The following is a 19,938-nucleotide window of genomic DNA, read 5'->3' on the forward strand; positions in this document are numbered from 1 at the left end:
TGCTAAGATTGCTATAAGGTTCTTGAACCCGAGTCACAGACCTGGTCTGTCCATAGATTGAGAGGAGAAAGACGGGCAGTGTGAGGATCCAGAACTTTTTGACTTTGGATTATTTTAAATCCAATTTATTATTTAGCACTAATAGTAACGAAATGTCTGTGTGTGGTAGATCATTTCTTTGGTTATAAAACTGCTGTATATCTCACACTATTCGGAAGGCTAATTTGTTTCTCTATTAAATAGTGTTTGTGAAGAACATGTGTTTGTTGGATGAGCAGTGGAGCTGTGAGCATGAAAAATGTGCCAAATCTTTTCAATGCCAAATAGTTTTTTGCTAAAATGTTCAACTCTATTTTTTTATATGATGGTATATTGATTCGATAAATAAAAAAATTCAATCTAACAAAAGGGAGCTTTTTCTCGTTTTCTGTGCTTTTTAAATATTTTTTGTCCTGTCTAAAAACGAAAAAAATATCTCGATGTTGTGACAAGCACTTAGAAAACAAAACAAACACGGATTTTGTGTCTAAACCCACAGCTTGTGATATTCACACTGAACAAGCAAGGAGGGGTTTCTTCTAGTTGTGCATGTTGGAAGAGGCTTGGTGTGAAATATCAAAGCGGTGCAAATCTCCTGAATCTTTCTCCAGGCTTTTTCTTCCACAGCTCTATCATATCCTATAAAAAAATTTGGTGTCATATAATTCCGGCCAGCCACAAACTGCAATTATTCATTTCCCCTTCATGATCTATTTTCAAATAGTTACTACTTCTGTGAAGGAAAAGGAATGTGTCACAGCCAAATCTGAGTCCCTGATTAGTTGAAGCTCAATTTGCAATTTGCGTTCCATGGCTTTTTGTAAGTAGAGCCTGAAAACGGCCATAGAAACTTGTGTAGTGGTGCGTCAACGCAGAAGCCCAAAACACGCTTTTAGATTGAACTTACATTGCTGAGGGCGTTGTGAACGTAGCTTGATTCTTTATCATTACTTTATTTTTTTGTATTTTGAGTGCTTGCACATTGATTCATATACTTTTGTAAACTTGTATCAGTACAAAACCATGTTCAATAACAATCCAATACACTAGTTTTTCGCACAAACTGGGGAAAAAAAAATGTCATAAACCCGAAAACTAAAGTAGCTCTAATACACGGAAAAAAATTGTACGGGAAAAAAGTGGTAGAATACCACAAAATACCAAAAGAAAACAAAAAATCTGTTCAGAAAACACCAAAAAAGAAGAATAAGCACAGAAAGCGTATTAAAAAAGAATTGCATGAAAAACACACAAAAATTGGTATGAAAAACACAAACAAATTAGTATTTAAGAACAAGGAAAAAAAGTATAAAAAACATTTTAAAAAAGTACAAAAACACCAAATTTTTAAACCAAATTCAATAATCTTTCATAATTTTGTGCATATTTATAAAAAGAAATGGTGAAACTGACATTTTTTACAGTGTCCAATCCGTTGCCCCCCTTCTCCTGTTCTCCCTCTCCATGTTCTCCTAATCTCAGCTGTGATTGGTTCATCTTTGGTGTCAGTCAGGAAGCATTGGGCGGGACTCAAACAATCCACTCGTGCTCGCGGAACGGCTGTCTGTGCGCCACAGCAGAGCAGTATCAGGGCAGGCAGTGGCACAGGAACGTTGATCCGGTTTCTCCTCCTCGGACGGCTGGCCTGAGTCTCCCAGAGGTGCGCGGTGGCTCTCCCAGAGTTTTCCCCGAGCAGTGTGCGCCACGCGCGCGGAGCCTTCCTGTAGCAGCCCACGACTTCTCGCTTCTGTGGAGCAAATCTATCTCCATCCTTCCAGCAGCAGGATCGCCCCTAAAACCGCTGAAGTCGTCAGAGAACCACCTGGATAGCTAAGGAAGCCGGTCCGGTTCGAGGTCCTGCTGGGAGGAGAAGAGGAGCAGAGAAGGAAGCAAAACAGAGAAAAAGGCAGCATGAATCGGATGAGTCGGTTGATTCTCACCCTCTACACCATCCATGGGATTCTTCTGAAAGGTAGGCAAATCTGAGTCCCCCCCCCCCCCCCCCCCCCCCCCAACCCCCTAGTCGAGCAGTGTGTGGAGTGTGCTTACGTGCGCTCTGCGCGCGCGGAGGGGCGCACGTTCCAGGACGCAGGAGGGACGGGACTTCTCTCCTTCTGTCTGTTTTGTTTTCTTTCCCAGATGCGCCTCTGCGCGCATCCTTTCACCTGTTATACCTGCACGCGCGGCACGGATGCTGGAGCAACTGAACTAGCCTTTCCAGTTGCACTCCTATTCCACAGCACGTGCAGAGTGCTTGCTCAGACGTTATTATGGCGAATGCAAACAGACACACCTCGCAGGCAAATCCCTGAACTCGTGGCTGCGTTTGACTGCGCACCTGCGTGATGCCCTGGAGGAGCGCTTTTACGCACCGATCTGCGGTTTTCGGTTGAAGCTTTTAGCCATTTCCCTCCCCCCCACCCCCCAGGATTAAACATGCGCCTTTTTGTTTTTTTCATTTGCTGATAACTCAGCCCATTAGCTACAGACAACAACCCCCAAGGAGTCTCTTTGGCACTAAACTTTCCATTTTCTTTCTGGAATAATAAAAAAATAAAAATAAAAAATCCGTCATGTATTTTGGATTAACTGTAATCCGTGTTGGCTCAAGTGCTAAAGCAGTGAGAATGATAAATCCTGGTTATTTGTAATTTAAAGCCAGAGGGAACGAGGAGGAAACAATTAGGCTATGAAATACAATAAAATTGTGTTTTGATCTTCCAATCATAGTGGAGCGTCGCCTATATCTGTGGAAGTAAAACATAATCTGGAATAAATAGCTGAACAGTCGTGGAAGTATGTTGTTAGGGTCATGCTGGGCATTTGACCACTTTAAGCCACTTTACTCCATCAAATGACACTAAGATGTTCCATATTTAAGTCCCACGTTTACCAACAGAAAAGACAAAAGAGCATCTTGACTCTGAACAACTGTTTTCCATACGAGGGGGAGAAGCAGCTCCGGATGAGAGATCATTTGTTCTTGATTGCCTTGATCATTTTCTGTTGTAGCCCCTTTGAAGTGTGCTCACAAATGAGACAGAGAACAGCACTTCCTTAATAAGCATGCATGATTAAGGCATTCTTGATTTAATGAATTGGTGTGTAATGAGGTATCTTAGGGTGGATCTGACAGCTTCCACAGCAGCGTTTTTACTGATGTTCAGAGGTCTTCTGCTTTCTTTATTCCTCCTTTATGATCGAACACTCTCGCAAAAAATGTTAGAGGCCAAAGCAAAGGCGCCGTGCTGAAGTCACAGTCACACCTCCAGCTCCCTGAAGAGGATAACACCAGGTTTCCTGATTTGAGGAGCCACCTCTTGGCGGAAGACTAAAAAGTTTGGCGGCTCAGCTGCCTCGTCATAGAAACTTGTGTGGCGACGTGTGAACCCAAGAGTTTTGAACACAGAAGCCGTTCGTATGGAAAACACAAAAACAATAATCCCGAAAAATATTAGCATGAAAGACTCAAAAAACATCAGTACAGAAATCGCACAAATAAATTAGCATGAAAAAAATCAGCACAAAAAAGGAAACAAAAGCCTAATTTGAAAAACACAAAAAAAAATCATGAAAAAAAACCCCAAAAATAGTACAAAAATACACAAAGATGGAGCAAAAAACAAAATAAATTACTACGAAAACCCCTCAAAAAATAACTACAGAAAGAAAAAGAAAAAATTTGAACCAAAACATTAAAATAAATTAATTTAAAAAACAAAAAAATTCATACAAAAAAAACAGGGGGAGAAATGGTACAAAAACACACAAAAATAGACAACTACACAAAATAAAAGCCTGTGAAAAACACAAAAATTATTAGCACCAAAACAATTAACCCGAAAAACATGAAAACAGTTTGTGAGGAGCTCTATTGCGTCGTGGATGATGGAGAGAAGGTGCGCTTCATCCTCGCTCTGTGCAAGGGACAGCTGTTTTGGGCTCCACTGGCCCGGCGCCCAGCCGGCACGGGGAGATCCTGAGAATTTTCTGCATCCCGTATAGCGGGAGTGATGGAGGTCGTTGTTTACCAACAGCCCGAGCTGTTAACATATTATCCAGCGTGCCTCCTGTGCCCATGCCGTAGCCAGAGAAAACATTCTGTTATGCAAATGGGCCTCTTACGTAAGAGCTGAGCGAGGCAGACGGAGGGGAGATGTTCTAGAACAGTAGAGTTAATGCTAGAGTAGTAATGTGGGGGAGCACAGGTGTGGGGAATGAGCAGCCGCCACAGCTGGAGCTGTTGATGGTATGGGACGCTTTCGTCTTTTTCCTACTTTGATCGTGGTCCCCTAAATCCAAACTCCCTCTGAGAGGGCTGTGTTTATCCCCGCAGAGAGACTAAGCCGCTGAAGTCTGACCCCTCCGTCCCTCTGTACTTCCGTCCATTCCTCCCTCTCTCTTCATCCTCCCATCCTGGTGTGAGGCTTTGTACAGCAGCAGCGTGGGAAAGCATCTGATAATAGGCAGCCTTCTGTGTGATTTGCGAAGCTGCTGATTACACGCAAGAAAACAAGATGTTCCTTCTTTTCTTGCTTACTTGCACTTTCCGGCGTGTCTGCTCGCTTTCACACGAGTCGCTCCTTACCCCCTATACCCATGACACCCGACGTCACTGCTTAGAACTCCCAATAGAGCACCGCTGGCTCGATTTGTATCCCAAGACGCTCTAGTGCGCACAAAGCTTCACCGTGTCGGCTTTCGTTGGAGCGTGTCTGCAGAAACAGTCACAGCTATCTTCAACCTGCTCTCACTGTTTGGCACATCGGTGCACCACTGCGTTCTGGCAGGTGTGGTGGCAAGCTTGCGACATAGGGGTAACATAAAGAGAAGAGAAGCATTTTGCGCCTTCGTACACATGTTGATGCAGATGGCGACGGGCGTGGAGACGTGGAGGTGCCAAAACGGGAATGCAGATGTCCTTTTGCGAGCAGAGCATCTGTTTACCAAAGCAGCACGTGGAAATTTCACAGCCCTCTATTAGCCTGTAGAATAATCAACACATGCCCACGCCGGAATGACTCACCGCCTATCCAGCACCTTTTTATGGTTGACATAAACATGAGGATTTCACCAGGAGAATACTACTTAAACACACAGCACATTAGTACAACAAAATGCCTCCAATGTGTTAGTCACATGCACCCGTACGGTTTGTGGGTTGGCTCAAGGGTTGTGGAGAGTAGCAGCTGAATCCTAAAGGTAGCACAGGTGTGTCTTGTGGTTGTGTACGAACCTCTTGAGGTTCGTACAGCCACCTTAGGGGACGTCTTGGAAATCGAACGGGCCATTATCGTGACGTATCGTAGGGCTAATGTCAATTCGCAGTGCACAGGGTTTGCAGGATTGACAAAATATAAAATCCATGCAACGTGCCTCCTTCACCCATACTTACGTACTCATGTATTAAGTATTCACTACGACCTGTTGCCTACGGCATGCCCGTAGAAAAAATGTGCATGATCATTTTCTTCAACGACTTTAATATTTCATGTAGATCTGTATACCTAACCATAATTGCCCGCAGACACCCAGTATCCACCCGTAGGGGCAGTTGTGACTAAGGCCTATCTGAATCTGCTAAATCTTTGGTTTTAACAACTGAATGTGCTGCATAGTTTTGTGCATAAAAGCCCCCTCCCGCCTTTACACTCACTGATAAACCTGCTTAGAACATGACCCTACAGCTGCTGAGGCCTCGTTTGGAACTGAAAGCTTATCTTCTTGTGTGGGAAAACACAGTTCAGCTGAAAGCAGTTTATTAATTAACTGCAAACTGGACTGCAGGGCTCTCACTGATCTACTGAAGGTTTGGGAGGCATCTTGCATTTGATGCTCATTTAGATCTAGTCACATATATTTAATGGTATCTCAGTTGCAGGATAATGAAGGTCCTGGTTAAAAAAAAACATGTTTCTTCTTATAAAATGGGTCAGTTGTTGGTGTAGATGCACTAAGCGACTTTAAAACGAGCTTTAACCCTTTTAACCCTGCTGTAACTCTTCAACTGTTTATGGAATTACTGTGGCTCAAATAGTTTCTGAAGCAGAGAAGAAGAGCTTTGCGTTGCTATGCCACACTTTACGTTAGTAATTCTTCATATATCGAAAGTGTTCAAAGTGTTACATAACGGCAAAAAACTGATGAGAAAAGTCGCTTTTCTCCGCGTCAGAAACCGCTGATTCACCATGATCGCGGAAACGATTGGCGCCAGCTAACTGTACCCAATCAGGGGCTCGGAAGCTCACCAAACACATGGCGTAGCTGGTTTATTTGGTGAACCCAAATAAACCAGCGTTTGTCTCTAAAAATAAAGATAAACATCAAGGCCACTCTCCTACATGATGGAACTCCGCCGCTGCGATTGGAGGGATGCTAGCAATGAACCAAAATATTACCGTTTGTGCCAGATTATCACCACTTTGACATAGCGGACATACGCTAGTACACAGCAAAAAAGAAGAAGAAGCTCCTCCCTGCTTGTCTAGAGTAAACACCATGGGGTACGTAGCTGAAGAGTTCTGGTATGTCAAAGAGTGTGTGTTATTTAGGTGATGCCAGACGCCAGGGACATCTCTGGTTTTAAAGACCCACTCCGATCATCTTTTGATGTATTGTAAAAGCATTCCCAGTGGTCCTTGAATAATGATTATGACGTTTTAGCCAAAACCAAAAAACCTTTTGAATTTCTAGGACATCGTTTCTGCAGAGCGGCAGGAGTTCATTAGAAATTCACCTCTGAGTTGTGGGCGAGGATAGTAGCGCAGAGCAACCCCACCCCCCTTTCCCTTCCCTGTGTACTCAGAAATGAAATTTTAAGCTTAATTTTCTTTATCTATGTCTTCCATCATCAGAAAAATGCTAAAAGAACATGTTAAAAACACCAAAAACACCATTTTCATCGGAGTTGGTATTTAAAGGGTTAAAAACTACCCTTTCCTAGGTATACAGTTTTGTTTCCTACATTTCCTACAAATAAACCTGCAAGAAAAATCAATTTAGTCATGGTCCTACCAGTTCGAAACAGGCTCTTTTCATTCATTTTTAACCCTCAGATTACCAGCAGGTTGCTTTGCATCCCAGGAGAGCATGCTTGAAATTTTTGGATGTTTCCAAAATGCATAGAAGTTGTTTAGATGTTACTCCTCGCGGTGAATGCTTGTAGCAAGAACACAGCAAACATTTTCCTCTGATGACTCTTCAATCAGGGCCAATTTGTACATGCAGCTTATCACAGTAGAACAGTGCGCCGCCACACCAGAGTCAGCTAAAAGCTTCTTATGCCTCCTAATCTTGAAGCTTTCTTGGATTTCCAGACTCAAACTTAATATTTACTGTACAATTAGTCCAGAAATACAGCAATAGAGATGTCGTCATTTCACTTTTTGGTTTTTGTGCTTTTGTTTGACAATTTGCTATATCAGAACGTGTAAAAAAGGAGACAACTCCTATACAACATATGATGAGTGAACTTGTGCTTCTTCCCCTTTGTGAGTACCATCAAAGTGGGGCAGTAATGCAATGACCTTAATGTGAACCACACATGTCAACATGTTTTATTTACTGTGTCAAACATTTGCTGACCCAAATTCCTGGCTCAGTTTTGGTTCTGCATAATGTATGGCCAAAGCAGCTCGTTAATGCAACATTCACTGTCGTCATTTACTCTCCGTGCCGCAGTCAAAAAGGCGCTGGACGCAAACATGGAGGAGCAGCTGAGTGGTTTCAGTAGACAATAATAGCCCATGAACTCTCACTGCTCATTACGAACGCTCTGCCACTTTTTCTTAGTCAGAAAACCTCCCAGACTGCAGCACGAACATCGTCAGTTGATTAAGAGTCTTGTTCATGCGGTACTCTACATCGTTGGAGTTACACACACTGGCGAATGTTATTGTGTTATGTAATGTAGTACAATCGACTGTTATTTGCAGTCTTTCCTCTTTCTTGGTTTGTGGTAAATTTGGAAGTCATCTCGTCAAATATTTGTTGTTTCTTTTGTCATTGTCCTTTGATTTCTATAAAATGACTATACACGAGTGTACAGTACTGTAAGCGCGTTCAAAAGCCCACCTTCAGGTCCTTCTTGAATGCGCGACACATGCCTGGTGTTTTTTACGTAGCATGACTTTTTTTTTTTTTTTCAGAGTTCTCCATAGTTTCATAGGCTCCACAGTTGGTTGGAAATAAGATCTCCAAATCTTGGGCTTTTCTAAAACTCAGAAAACAAGCGGGACAAACAGGTCTATGAAGGCGTGATCTATCATTCAAAAGACCCCACCCATGAATCTATATGAATTAACTTTTTTCTATTAATACGCAGATCAATCATTTTACATGAGTAACTGGTGAATTAAACTTGTGTAACTTGAGTTTTTAATAGAGCATCATTCTGGAAATCAAGTGGTTGCCTCTCGGTTGCATAGCTATTAGCTATGTTTAAAGTGTGGTACTGCCCACACTTGGTGGGCTTTGGTAATGAATCTATATTACTGAAAGTTTTGACACATACACACATATTGAAATGATTCATCAGATGCATTTTGTTCCAACCATAACAGTTATCTTTGATCAACTTTTGACCAGATAGCAACAGCTTTGCTTATGTTCTTTATGGTGTGAGCATGTACGTGCGCATGCATGCATATTTGATGTCTGTATTAGCCTTGGAATTCCAAAGGATTACAGAGTGGCTAATCTGAAGCTCCAGTCTTTGACTAGCCATGTGTCACTAATCTCAAACGCTCGTAAAGAAAGAGACAAACACAGGCAAGGTCTGGATTGAAATACTTTAAAACTGCATACAGTAATCTTGTACATAAACTAAGAAACTAATGCTTTTTGGGAAGAAAGGAAAATGTACTTATATTTCCAAATGGAAAAATTAAAATTCATTTTCTTTTACGTACACCCCTACACAATCTGCATTTAAAAAAGCATAGTCTTATTTGATGCACTTTCAAACGAACTAAATGTTCTCTTAAGAACCTTGCTTTGAACAGCTCTCTTTATGTCATGTACTTTTTCATCGTATTGTCATAGTTTTTTTTTCGTTTCATAGAATTTTTGAAGGCTAGAGTCTGGAAACTCAGCTCTGCCTAGTCAAACAAGGTAAAGACATAAGCAGCAGCCATGTACTTCTTCTATTTCCAGGCTGCTATCGACAGATGGTTTTATTTGATGGTCTTTTTTGATCTCATGTTGTGGGGTTTTTTTGCTGCTTCAAGTTGCCTTAGAAATCAAGTTCTACAATTCCTGCTTTATTTCAAAAACAGTATTTTTTAACTCATTGTCGGAGTGGAGTCAGAGATATGTCTTTCGGTAAGTCAGACTTTATTAACTGCATTCACAGTAATTCTAGAACTTGTTTGTAACACGCTACCAATTAGCCTTTTTCGCTTTTTTACAATATCTGTATCTCCCAACCTTGTTTACAACACTTAACCCTTGTGCTATCTTGTGGGGTCAAAATGACCCCACCCTTACATTGACATGTTCTCCCTACCATGACAAAGGTGGATAAAGGTGGAGAGGATTTCATGTAATCCATGGAGACCAGTGAAGATCACACATCATTGAAGAAGAAAGGTTCAGCGCACTGTTTTGTGGGGTCTAGATGACCCCACTCCCAATCGGTCGCTTTTCAAGTGCCTTGGATAGCACAAGGGTTTGAAAAACAAGCTTATACCACTAAATCACTACACTAACTCCTAACACGTAAAAAAAAAAAAAAAAAAAAAAAAAAAAAACCGCATAACTTATATTAGCATATAGTTAGCATATTCACAATACCTCGAATACCTATCTTGTCTGCAACATGTTAAGAAAAAGACTAATACCATTAAGACAAATGTTAATGTGACTATGCTAACTCCCAATCTTGCTATCAACTTGTAAAAAAACAAAACAAAGTCCAACACGCTTAGACGTTAGCCACATTATTGGACCCACAATACCTGTACCTCCCAACCTAGTTTGCGACACGTAAAATAACAGACTGTTACCACTAAAACAAATGTTGCTGCAACTATGCTAACACCCAATCCTGTTAGTAACATAAAAAGAAAAAACAGTGTCCAACACTTTATGTTTGACGGGTTAGCGTATTTACATTAACAACCAACAGAACATTTAGTCATTTTGTGTACCTCTCAAAATCGCTTCAACATCAGTAAACACAACGAGAATTAATTCATATCTACCGTAAATTCCGGACACAAGCCGTGTCAGAGTACAAGCCGCGCATGTGTTAGGCGACATTGTCATCCTGACAGATCACGTCCTGAATCCCAGAGTAAGTGTGATTCATTAGCACACTGTGGGTGGAGTCAGCTTTGCCTCAGGCTCATGTATTTGAGCATGTCAACATCTGTCAAACAGCACGGACCTCTATTCTGTTCACAAGTTCCTCAGTTATGGTGTTTTTATTTCATTTTTTTTTTTTTTACTTATTGACAATCTAGGTATCATACATACAATTACAAACAGTAACCATATAATCAACATTACATCCCTCAGTTATGATGAGGAAATTTACATCCGCGATTCCCCATTTCCCATGAGTATTAGGGGCTAAAGGCGGGGCCAACGCCCGGCTCGCCATACTGTTGTACGTGTTTAAGAATGAGCAAGTATCAGCAGTGCATGGAGGGGTGAACGGGAAAAGCTCTCCTTCCGCTTGTGTCGCGGCAGCGTTATGGGAGTAACAGGGCTGGTTAAAAATACACACCGGTAAAATACAGCAGCGGCGACTGAAAAGCGCGCGCCTCAGCGCGATACGCATGCCTCAGCGCGGCGTGTGCGTCAGAAGTCAGAAGCCTCTGCGCTCCGCGCTCGCCCCGCGCGCTTCTTGTCTCCCCTTCCTATCTACTCCGACAGCTCTGGCCAGGGCGGCTCCAAGAAGGAGCACTTCGTCCCCATTGCGCCGGTGGACGGAGCAAATCGTGTCTGTGCAGAGCAATCGGACTTAATACTGTACGTTTTGTGTATGAGGGGCGGATGCGTTGTTACGTGTGGGAGCCATCAGACTGCCATCGGCCCCGCAGCTCTATAAGAGCAGCAGGAGAAGATTTCTCCAGCTCACACGGAGGCTGTGAGCTGGAAGCAAAATTCCACTCAGTCCTTAGAAACCGTAAAAAGGATCACGTCGATTTGTGTTTCCAGTCGTGTCCCGACAAAATAAAGGCTGATGTTATTCCCACATATTTACGTGCAGCCAGCCGAGTCACTATGACTCAGAGGTAAATTCACTCCTGAGCATGCGCTGTTCTCTCCGTCACGCAGCTAACCGGCTTTTCCAAACCCGATGGTGATGGTGGATTTTTTTACGCTGCTTTTAACGATTGCTTTTAACTTGAAAGCTGCATCGTACCGTAATGGCGATCACGTGCACGTTGGGTCTAATGGCACCAAAGGATTCTGGGATGCGGCCGGGCATGCGTGTTTCGTTTTGTTGAACCATGACTGAAGTGTCTAAGACCTGAAGTCAAGTCCACGCTGTTTGGCTGCTAAGAGGTGTGTAGAAAAATAAAAGCCTTGTGCTTGGTGTTAGATAGAGAATTCAAACCATTCACTGAGATCGAAAGTATGTACATGCCAATTAAATCCATAAATTAGCCGCGTCACTGAATAAGCCGCAGGGCTGTAAGCGCAGGAAAAAAGTAGCGGCTTATAGGCCGGAAATTACGGTAATGCGGTCCAGATGATAAGGCACACGGTCATTTTTAGAAAAAAAAAACAAAAAAAAAAAATTTTTAAGTGCGCCTTGTAGTACCAAAAAAAACAGTACATGCTTTAATGTACATGATTTTTAATGTCAGGAAATTCCGATACTGATTTAGCACTTAACTGTTTAACACCTGCACTTAAAATGTAACAATACACAGTTATAGTTAGGGCAGGAAATTACACTAATTGAAAAGTTGGATTTATTGCAGCCGCAAATACACGCTATGCACTTGGTTTTAGCATAAAGGCCTCAGAAGTAAGGCTAAAGCTAATTGAAAAAAGTAATTCCCTAAAGACACATGTTCATGTTAATTGACTGCGTGTGCATGCCAGCGTTTGTGTGAGTCCTTAAGTGTGTGTGTCTTTTTTTTTGTTCTTCCCACCGCCGGAAGTCACTTTCTAGTCATTTTTCTAATCATCAGCTGGAGGCTTCCAGCTTTATACATCTTAATTTAGTCTTTGAAAGTCATTAGACACTCTTTTTGCATCAACTCTAATAAAATACATCTGATTTGTTAACTGGATGCTGCTGGAATCATCTGATGCGTTCCTAAATTCTGTTTAATGCAGCTTTCGTTGCTGAGTTCTTCTTGTACCTTAGTAATAAGTCATTAGGCCGGTGTGCGCCGTGCGATTTGTTATGTCGAGTGTACAACGGTTGCTGCCTGTGTGAAACCTGAGATCACAATACATCCCAGGGCTGTAAAGAGAGGGATCGCAATTGAGAAGCACGGTGTGAAATTTCATCCGGTTGAAAAAGACTTTACACCTTGAGCCCCGAATACCTGTTAGGAGCAAAAGCAAGAGCGTTGCTGAAATGACAAGGTCTCTCCTTGCACTCGGTGTACTTTCGTGTCAATCTGTGCAAATACAGAGGCCGCTTTATTTATGCATTTATGCGCATACAGTGTGTCAACGATAATGGTCTTACCGTTTAAGCCTCTTAACTCTCCTTATCGCTGAGCTCTCACCAGGTTTCAACTTTTATAACAGTATGATTAAGTTGGGGAGAGAACTTATTTTGGCTCCAAGTTTGGGATGTGGATAGAAATGGCTCCAGGCGTGTTGTAGAGGGGAGGGAAAATGAAGTCAAGTGAGACAATTTATAACAGTTAAAAACCAAATGAACTGAGACCCTTGGCTTGGGTGAACGAGCGGCAGCATACATAATGCGCCTTAGGGATTTCTTCTTCTGTGCAAGGGTGTGCGTCTGCGTGTGGCCAATTTTTGGAAACACATCGCGCGCACACACAGATACACATTTCCCCTTCACCATCTGTCTCTTTTGCCACACTGCAAATCCATTATATGCTACACCACATTATTCCCCCCATGCTAAGTGGCACACACCCCTAAGCTTTACTTCCACCATGCGACTCGGTGGAACGGTGACAATTTGCCACCGCGTACACATCTTTGTCACAGACGCCGTGGCGTGTTTCCAGCTGGATTTGAATGCGCATTTCCATACTCCATTAAAATCGTTTTTTTTTTTTGTAAGTTAGTGTTTGGTATTGTCGCTCTTGTGTTCTACAAGCCTATCTGAGAGGATATTAGAGTCGCAAGATATTTTCATCACATCTAATCGGCGCTAGACTCTTAATCTTAATCTCGCCTCACACTCCCAATTATTAATTTTTGTTGTTGCATTCTGGATGAAAGATTTTAACACAAGAAGGTACACACGAATCTGGCCTAGGCTCGGCTCAGTGGTTTTATAGCAAACTCATTTCCAGTTCTAATCAAAAAAGATTCCCCAGCTCGAAATGTCCTGCTGAGAAAACAAAGAAGTTATTATGTTTTTAAATGCTCTCCAATTACTGCTAATTTCAGTGACTATCTTGGAGCCATTTGTTTTTTTAGTCACTTTGCTCCAGCTGTGTAAAACGTGTTTTACAAAAATCACCTTGGACAAGTGTGAGACCCACAGCAGATGCTTTATTTTGAAAAGCAGAGTGGTCTACGTACTCATTACTTTTTATTTGTTCTAATTAAATACAGTAAACGTTGTCTGACTTTTCTAAGCCTTTATCATTAATTCGCTATAAGTACGTGGTTACCATGGCAATAGGGGTATGGTATTGACAAAAAGGGACCCTTAACCCTGGAGCTGTAGCTCCAGTGTTTATATTCTTCCGAGTACTGTACATCTTCAACCGTTTACACAAAATAATTTCAGTTGATTCTGAAGCAGAGAAATGGAGCCTTGCACTGAAAGCAACTGATTCTGACACAGAGAAAAGCAGGTTTGTGCCGTTATGTAACAATTTACGTTAGAATCAGCTGATTGACGTTGATCGCATCAATGGTTGAGGAGTTATGGTATGTCAAAGAGTGTGTGTTATATAGGCGTCGACAGTGACATCTCCGGTGTATTTTTGAAACTTTTGCATTTTTTCCTATACATTTTTTTTTGAAAAAACCTTTGACATTAATGCAAGACAACTTAAATACATCATTGTTGCTTGGCAGCAATCTCTCTGTATTGCTTCCTTTGACGTTAATGACCAAATGAGAAGCTCAGTTTGGCTCTATGGAGTTAAGGTTGAACGCCTTAGTCAAAAGAATCTTTCACGAACCTAACTTTTCTGGTTGAAAGTTTTCCGAAATCTAAGTGAGTTTAAGACCTTGTGACGGTGTGCGGCCGTCAGCTGGTGGCTGCGCTCGCACACACAAACACACACGTGCATGGACGTGCAAATGCAGACACGCAAATCCGCCATTTGTTTACTGAAACGTACCTTTCTCTCTATTGCTATACCTCTGCAAGTGCCCCTGGACGATTTTCCTCTTTTTTTGTTTTTTTCTTTTCTTTTTTCGACATGTCCTGTCCAACAACTGAGCAAACAGATGAGAGCTGAAGGCATTTTGAGTTGGACAGGTTTTACTATTACAATAAGGGGTTATGTATCTTTGGATAACCAGGGTGTATATTTGTATAAACCCCCTTTTTAAAAATTTTTTATTTATTACATTTTATGTTTTAATTATACATTTTCTTTCTTTCGTTTTTTTTTTTCTTTTACAGAGGGAAAAGGGAGGGGAAAAAGGTGAAAAGGGGGGTAGAAGTTAAAAGGTAGGGGATACAAGTGCCAAGTTGCTAAATTGAGTCTGTTATGATTTTAAGCTTCATAACATTTATCTGCTGGAAAGACAGTAGTAGGGACAAGCTTAGGGCTAGATATCCCTCCACCAGTAGAGCGATCCACGTCGCACATGTGGGGGGAGGAGAAACACATTTTTTTACTTGTTTCACGATGAGCGACAACTTAACATCTCTCCGTTTAGAAGAGTAGCGGAAAAATGTGGAAATCTAATTCCGTCCTGCATTAGTGACACAATAACAGTTAAAATGTGTAACTTTCCCCAACGTCAGCTGCTGCACTAAGCACAAATGGGCTTGTTATGAACACTACAATTAAGTATCGCTGACATGTCTGACTTCTCCAGTTTTGGAGCAGTTGTGGTCAATGAAGACCACAAAAGTGGAAGGCCTGCAAAGTGCAATTTTCCAAAAACAGAGTGGTTCAAAAGTCAATTTTTAAAAGCAGACGGTGATGGGAAAATGAACGAGCAGTTGGCTTGTCCACAGGAACTTCGGGGGAATGCAGTGTTTTATCAGACAACATGAAGTTGAAGAACAGCAGCTGGTGTTGCAGAGACTCAGTTAAAAGCTTACATCAGCCGTAAACGTGTGAGTCGGTTTGGAAAAGTTTATTGGTTTTGTTGAGAAAAGCATAAGCCATAAGTTGGAAGAAATCTGGCTGGTATTTCTGTCCTTCCCCTCCATTCTTTTTGCTTCACGAATTCTAAAGCAATTCCTGAAGTTTGATCGTCCTGCCGCGTCTATTGGGATGATTTGTATTCTGGAATTGTTTTAACTTTGTATGTCCACTTAGAGTGCAGTCTAAAAATGCTGCTCAATGGTGTTCTAGGTGTATTATAATATATACACCATTTAATTCACAAATGCACCATTTAGTCTTGATCATAGCTGGTTTAAGTAACCCTTGTGCTATCCTAGGCACTTTAACATTGGGAGTTGGGTCATCTAGACCCACTAGACAGTGCTCTGAACCTTTTTTCTTCAATGATTTGTGATCTTCACTGGTGTCCATGGATTACATGAAATCTTTACACCTTTATCCACCTTTGTCATGGTAGGAATAACATGTCAATGTAAGGGTGGGGTCATCTAAGACAGCACAAGGGTTAAATATCCATTCATTTTTTAAATTTTGTTTTAAAATAACTTTGTTGAAATCAGCTTTTTCCATAGCTAATGTTTTAAACTAAAAACGGGAGCAATTTTTTTACTAGAACAGAAAGATAAATTTTTTGATGAAAAATTAACCTTAAGCAAATTTTTGCAAAAAACCTCACAAGAACTACTTAAAAAAATGTCAAAGTATTTTGATACAGCAGGTAAGGACTGGTTTGACAAAAAATAATGTTTTTTTTATTTTTTTTATTTGATTCAAGTGTTTAATTTCTTAAAACTATTTGGAGGTTGTAAAATTGTTGAGTCTTACAAAATAGTAGCAGTCCTTTTTTTATTTTATTTTTTTGGCAAATCTGGCCATCCTTTAAATTATAAGTCAAAATTGTTTAGTCCCATCAAAGCATCTTAGAGTTTATCAGAAAAATGAGCAGTTTCTATTAATCACAGACATGATCAAATGTGTGTTTTAATGGGGATTGCCTGAAAAAACTTCAATGAATTCAATGTTTCAACGTTAGAAACTTTTCCTTTCTCAAAATAAAATTGTGTTGATTTGTTGACTTAGATGTCAAATCTACTATATATGAAAAATTTCACTAATCTGCAATAGAGAGAATAATGCACCGAATGCGCTACTGTGACCAGAAGTAAATACATCTTAATGGTAAAGTGTTGGCGATGCTTCTCTTTTTCAAGGTAAAACTGTAAAATGTTTTTCATGGCTAACAAAATGAAACTGAAGTTCTGTTTATTTGGATGGATGGATGGATGGATGGATGGATGGATGGATGGATGGATGGGAAAAACATTTTCAGTATTTGTTGTGACCCTGCGACAGACTGGCGACCTGTCCAGGATGTCCCCTGCCTTCGCCCACAAGTGGCTGGGATAGGCTCCAGCAGCCCCATGACCCCCAAAAGGGAATAAACGGAAGAAGATGAATGAGTAAATGAATGTTGTAAAAGGATACAGAGATACAGTGATGTCTATGTATTGTTTACTGATGAGTTTAACCAGGAAGTTGACAGAAAAACTTTAAAGACTTTGACATTGTTTAAAGTGACAAATATCCTCTCTGTCTTTAAAAATCTTTGTGTTTCTATCTGTCTGTTAAAAATTGTGGTTTGATCTATGAATTGTTGATTTTGAATAATAATAATAATCGTTGATTAGTGAATCAAATCGCCTCCTAAGTAATGATCCACAGCCCTTGAGCGATCAGCCATAAATGCTCTAGAAGATTTGTTCTTCATCATGTGTGTCTCTAGTAAAAAGATGGTGAATATGAAAAGGAGAAAGTATTCAAGCATCTATTTCACTTTCGCCAGTTTCTTACCTTCCACTATGAATTCACACCACATTTCCGAAGCAGTTTGCCAACATGCAAATGCTGCCGCATGTGTATCCAGTTCAAATGGACCAGCTAATGCTAATCTCTGCTAATCCTTTGAGAAGGCCCCTCAGAGCAAGGCGATCATGCCACTCCGAGCTGAGATGGATTGTGGGAGAGAGGAGGCAAAGAAATCCTGAATGGAGACATAAGTACGGCAAATATTAAATCATGACAGTTGGTGCTCGCACAATCCCCTCGCCGGCAAACACCGCCTCCCTTCACAATCGGACACATGCAGATGCATTGTTGCTGCAAAAATACACCTGACATTTCAGGGGAAACCGCTGTTACAGCCGGATAAAAAACGGCAGCCGCGGCGTTCAGGAGTAAATACCCATCCCAAGTCTTCGCCTTGATGCGCAGGTCACCTCTAAACCCGACCTTCTTGAAAAAATGACTCTATAACCAAAGAGAAGCTCTTTCATCCACCAGATCACAGACGAGGCTGTGTGAGAGGAGGAGACATTCACTTTCTGTCCAACTGCAGTCATTTTTATAGTCACAGTCACCGCTATTGATTTTGTACATTTGCCCACTGACAGAGAAATGAGCCGTCTATCATTCTCATTTAACCGTGAGAGACAGAATTATCTCAAAAAGAAAGATGTGTAGATATATAAAACCATACTTAAAGTGCTACTTCTTGAGCTACTCTGATTTTATCTAATTTAAGTTGTCTCATTTGGTGGTGTTTGGACGGTCTCATTGAAATAAAAAGCACTGGAAGCAGAAAGGAGGGTCATGACTCGATGGTCAATGGCTCTTTCCATCCTTTTCTTGTTCTGTACCCATAGCATGACCGTTTCAAAGCCGTGTTTGCCAGTGGGAAAGGTGTTTTAGTGGGCATCGGTATGGAAACGGGCCAACAGGAGTTGGTGAGTGTATATGACAAGTGGAGTGAGTGGCTCCTCCCCGAACGCGTTCCAAGACCCCAAAATCCCATAAAGTTGTCAGAATAATCATTTTTGCTCTGATAACTTTTTTCATATGGTTTTGCCAAAACTAATTTTTTAATGATATTTGTTCTTTATTGCAAGTTATTCAAGTTATAACCTGACCAACTGGATGCCACAATAAAAGTATGTGATCTCACATTAAACACTTGATTGACAGATGTCTTAGCCTACTTCCAAGTGGAAGGGATGTGGCCTCCCAACAAGCTCACTCCTCACTGGCAAGAGTGGTTGCCATAGAAATGTTGACTCAACCTGACTCAGACCGATCACTACTTACTGACGTCATCTGGTTCCAACATGGCAATATATGCATGGTGAGAAAATGACGACAGAATTGACTTTATGCTGCTGGAACTGAAAGTACGTCATTTTCTATGGAGGAACTCACACTCACTCTGTCTAGTTGTCAAGTACGATTCAATTCAAAGGTTCCATCTCCTCTTGAGTTGCCAAAAATTCATCCATCCATCTTCACAACCCGCTGAATCGCTTTCAGGGTCATGGGCTTGCTGGAGCCAACCCAGCTACTGTTGTTACAAAGGGAGTTGTGACCCGGAACACACTTACATGCACACCTAGGGACGATTTAGAGTCACCAATTAAACCATGAAGCATGTTTTTAGGTTGTTAGAGGAACAGGAAGTGCAGCCATGGCTTTTCACATTAAGATGCCACAAATAGCTAACGCAGCTATCAGATTTACCTTCACGTTTCCTCCCATTCCCGTTTAGTGTGGACGCAGCAACATCGCTCTGGGATCACATTGCACAGAGCAGCAAAAAAAAGAAGAAAAAAAAGGTTCAACCACCAGTGTAATAGTGAGAAAGTCTCTGTCAGCAGTTGGTTTCTGTCATTCGTCCACTATGAATATGTGGAAACATGCAAATATAAACTGACATTCAAATCCTATATTTCTTTTGATAAATTCCTCATATTTGCCTCATGCTAATATGCCCCAAATATTTGTATAATTTAGCGGCCTATTTTTTTTTTTTTTGCTTTTGTGCACTAAAGATGCGCCTCCGATTTTATTGGGTTTGTTTTGTCTACTGAGAGATGTTGGCTGAAGGTACAAGTGTGTCCCCTCCCACAGAAAAAGTGACATTTCCGAGAATGATGGTTTCCTCAGTTTGAGGAGATGCTAAAATCACTGACATTAAGCAGTATTGTGAAGAACAGCAAGAGACCATTTCAGACAGCATTATCCCAATGTCGTTCTTTTGAACCAATACAGCAGGAAATATCAGACACTATTGCTCAATTAACGTGAAGAAAGTAGACATTAACTTGCCAATTTGCACCAAATTAGGGCTTTTTAAAATTTGACGCTCAACCAAACTAAATTAGGACTTACTGTATGCTGCTTGTGCTGCTTTTATCCCTTTCCAGCTCGAATTTGCAAGAATTAGCAGCATGCGCTTGTTTTTGTGACATTCACTACTTGTCATTCAGTGAAGACCATCTAGATAAGAGGTAGAAGACAGAAAGAAAAGAAGCTGAAGCAGACGAAGATAGCAGAAAACAGGGGGAAAAAGTGATGGTCTGTGTTGGAGATGGGCAAGTGGATGTTGTTCCTCTGACGTTTCCTAGCATCTGCTATG

At 41.2% G+C, this 19,938-nt stretch overlaps 1 protein-coding gene across 3 annotated transcripts in view; it reads left to right on the forward strand.

The window, feature by feature from the left end:
* The first annotated feature begins 1,618 nt into the window (after positions 1 to 1,618).
* cadm2a (cell adhesion molecule 2a) overlaps positions 1,619 to 19,938 on the forward strand; it is a 303,643-nt gene continuing 285,323 nt past the window's right edge. For all 3 annotated transcript variants that reach the window (XM_023962767.2, XM_023962769.2, XM_023962768.2), the window contains exon 1: positions 1,619 to 2,011. In XM_023962767.2, the coding sequence (XP_023818535.1) occupies positions 1,951 to 2,011 (61 nt within the window). In that variant the 5' untranslated portion in view covers positions 1,619 to 1,950. The remainder of the gene's footprint in view (positions 2,012 to 19,938) is intronic.

The sequence above is a fragment of the Oryzias latipes genome, chromosome 14 (assembly GCF_053564925.1).
Source record: "Oryzias latipes strain Hd-rR chromosome 14, Olatipes_Hd-rR_3.1".
Lineage (NCBI taxonomy): Eukaryota > Metazoa > Chordata > Actinopteri > Beloniformes > Adrianichthyidae > Oryzias > Oryzias latipes.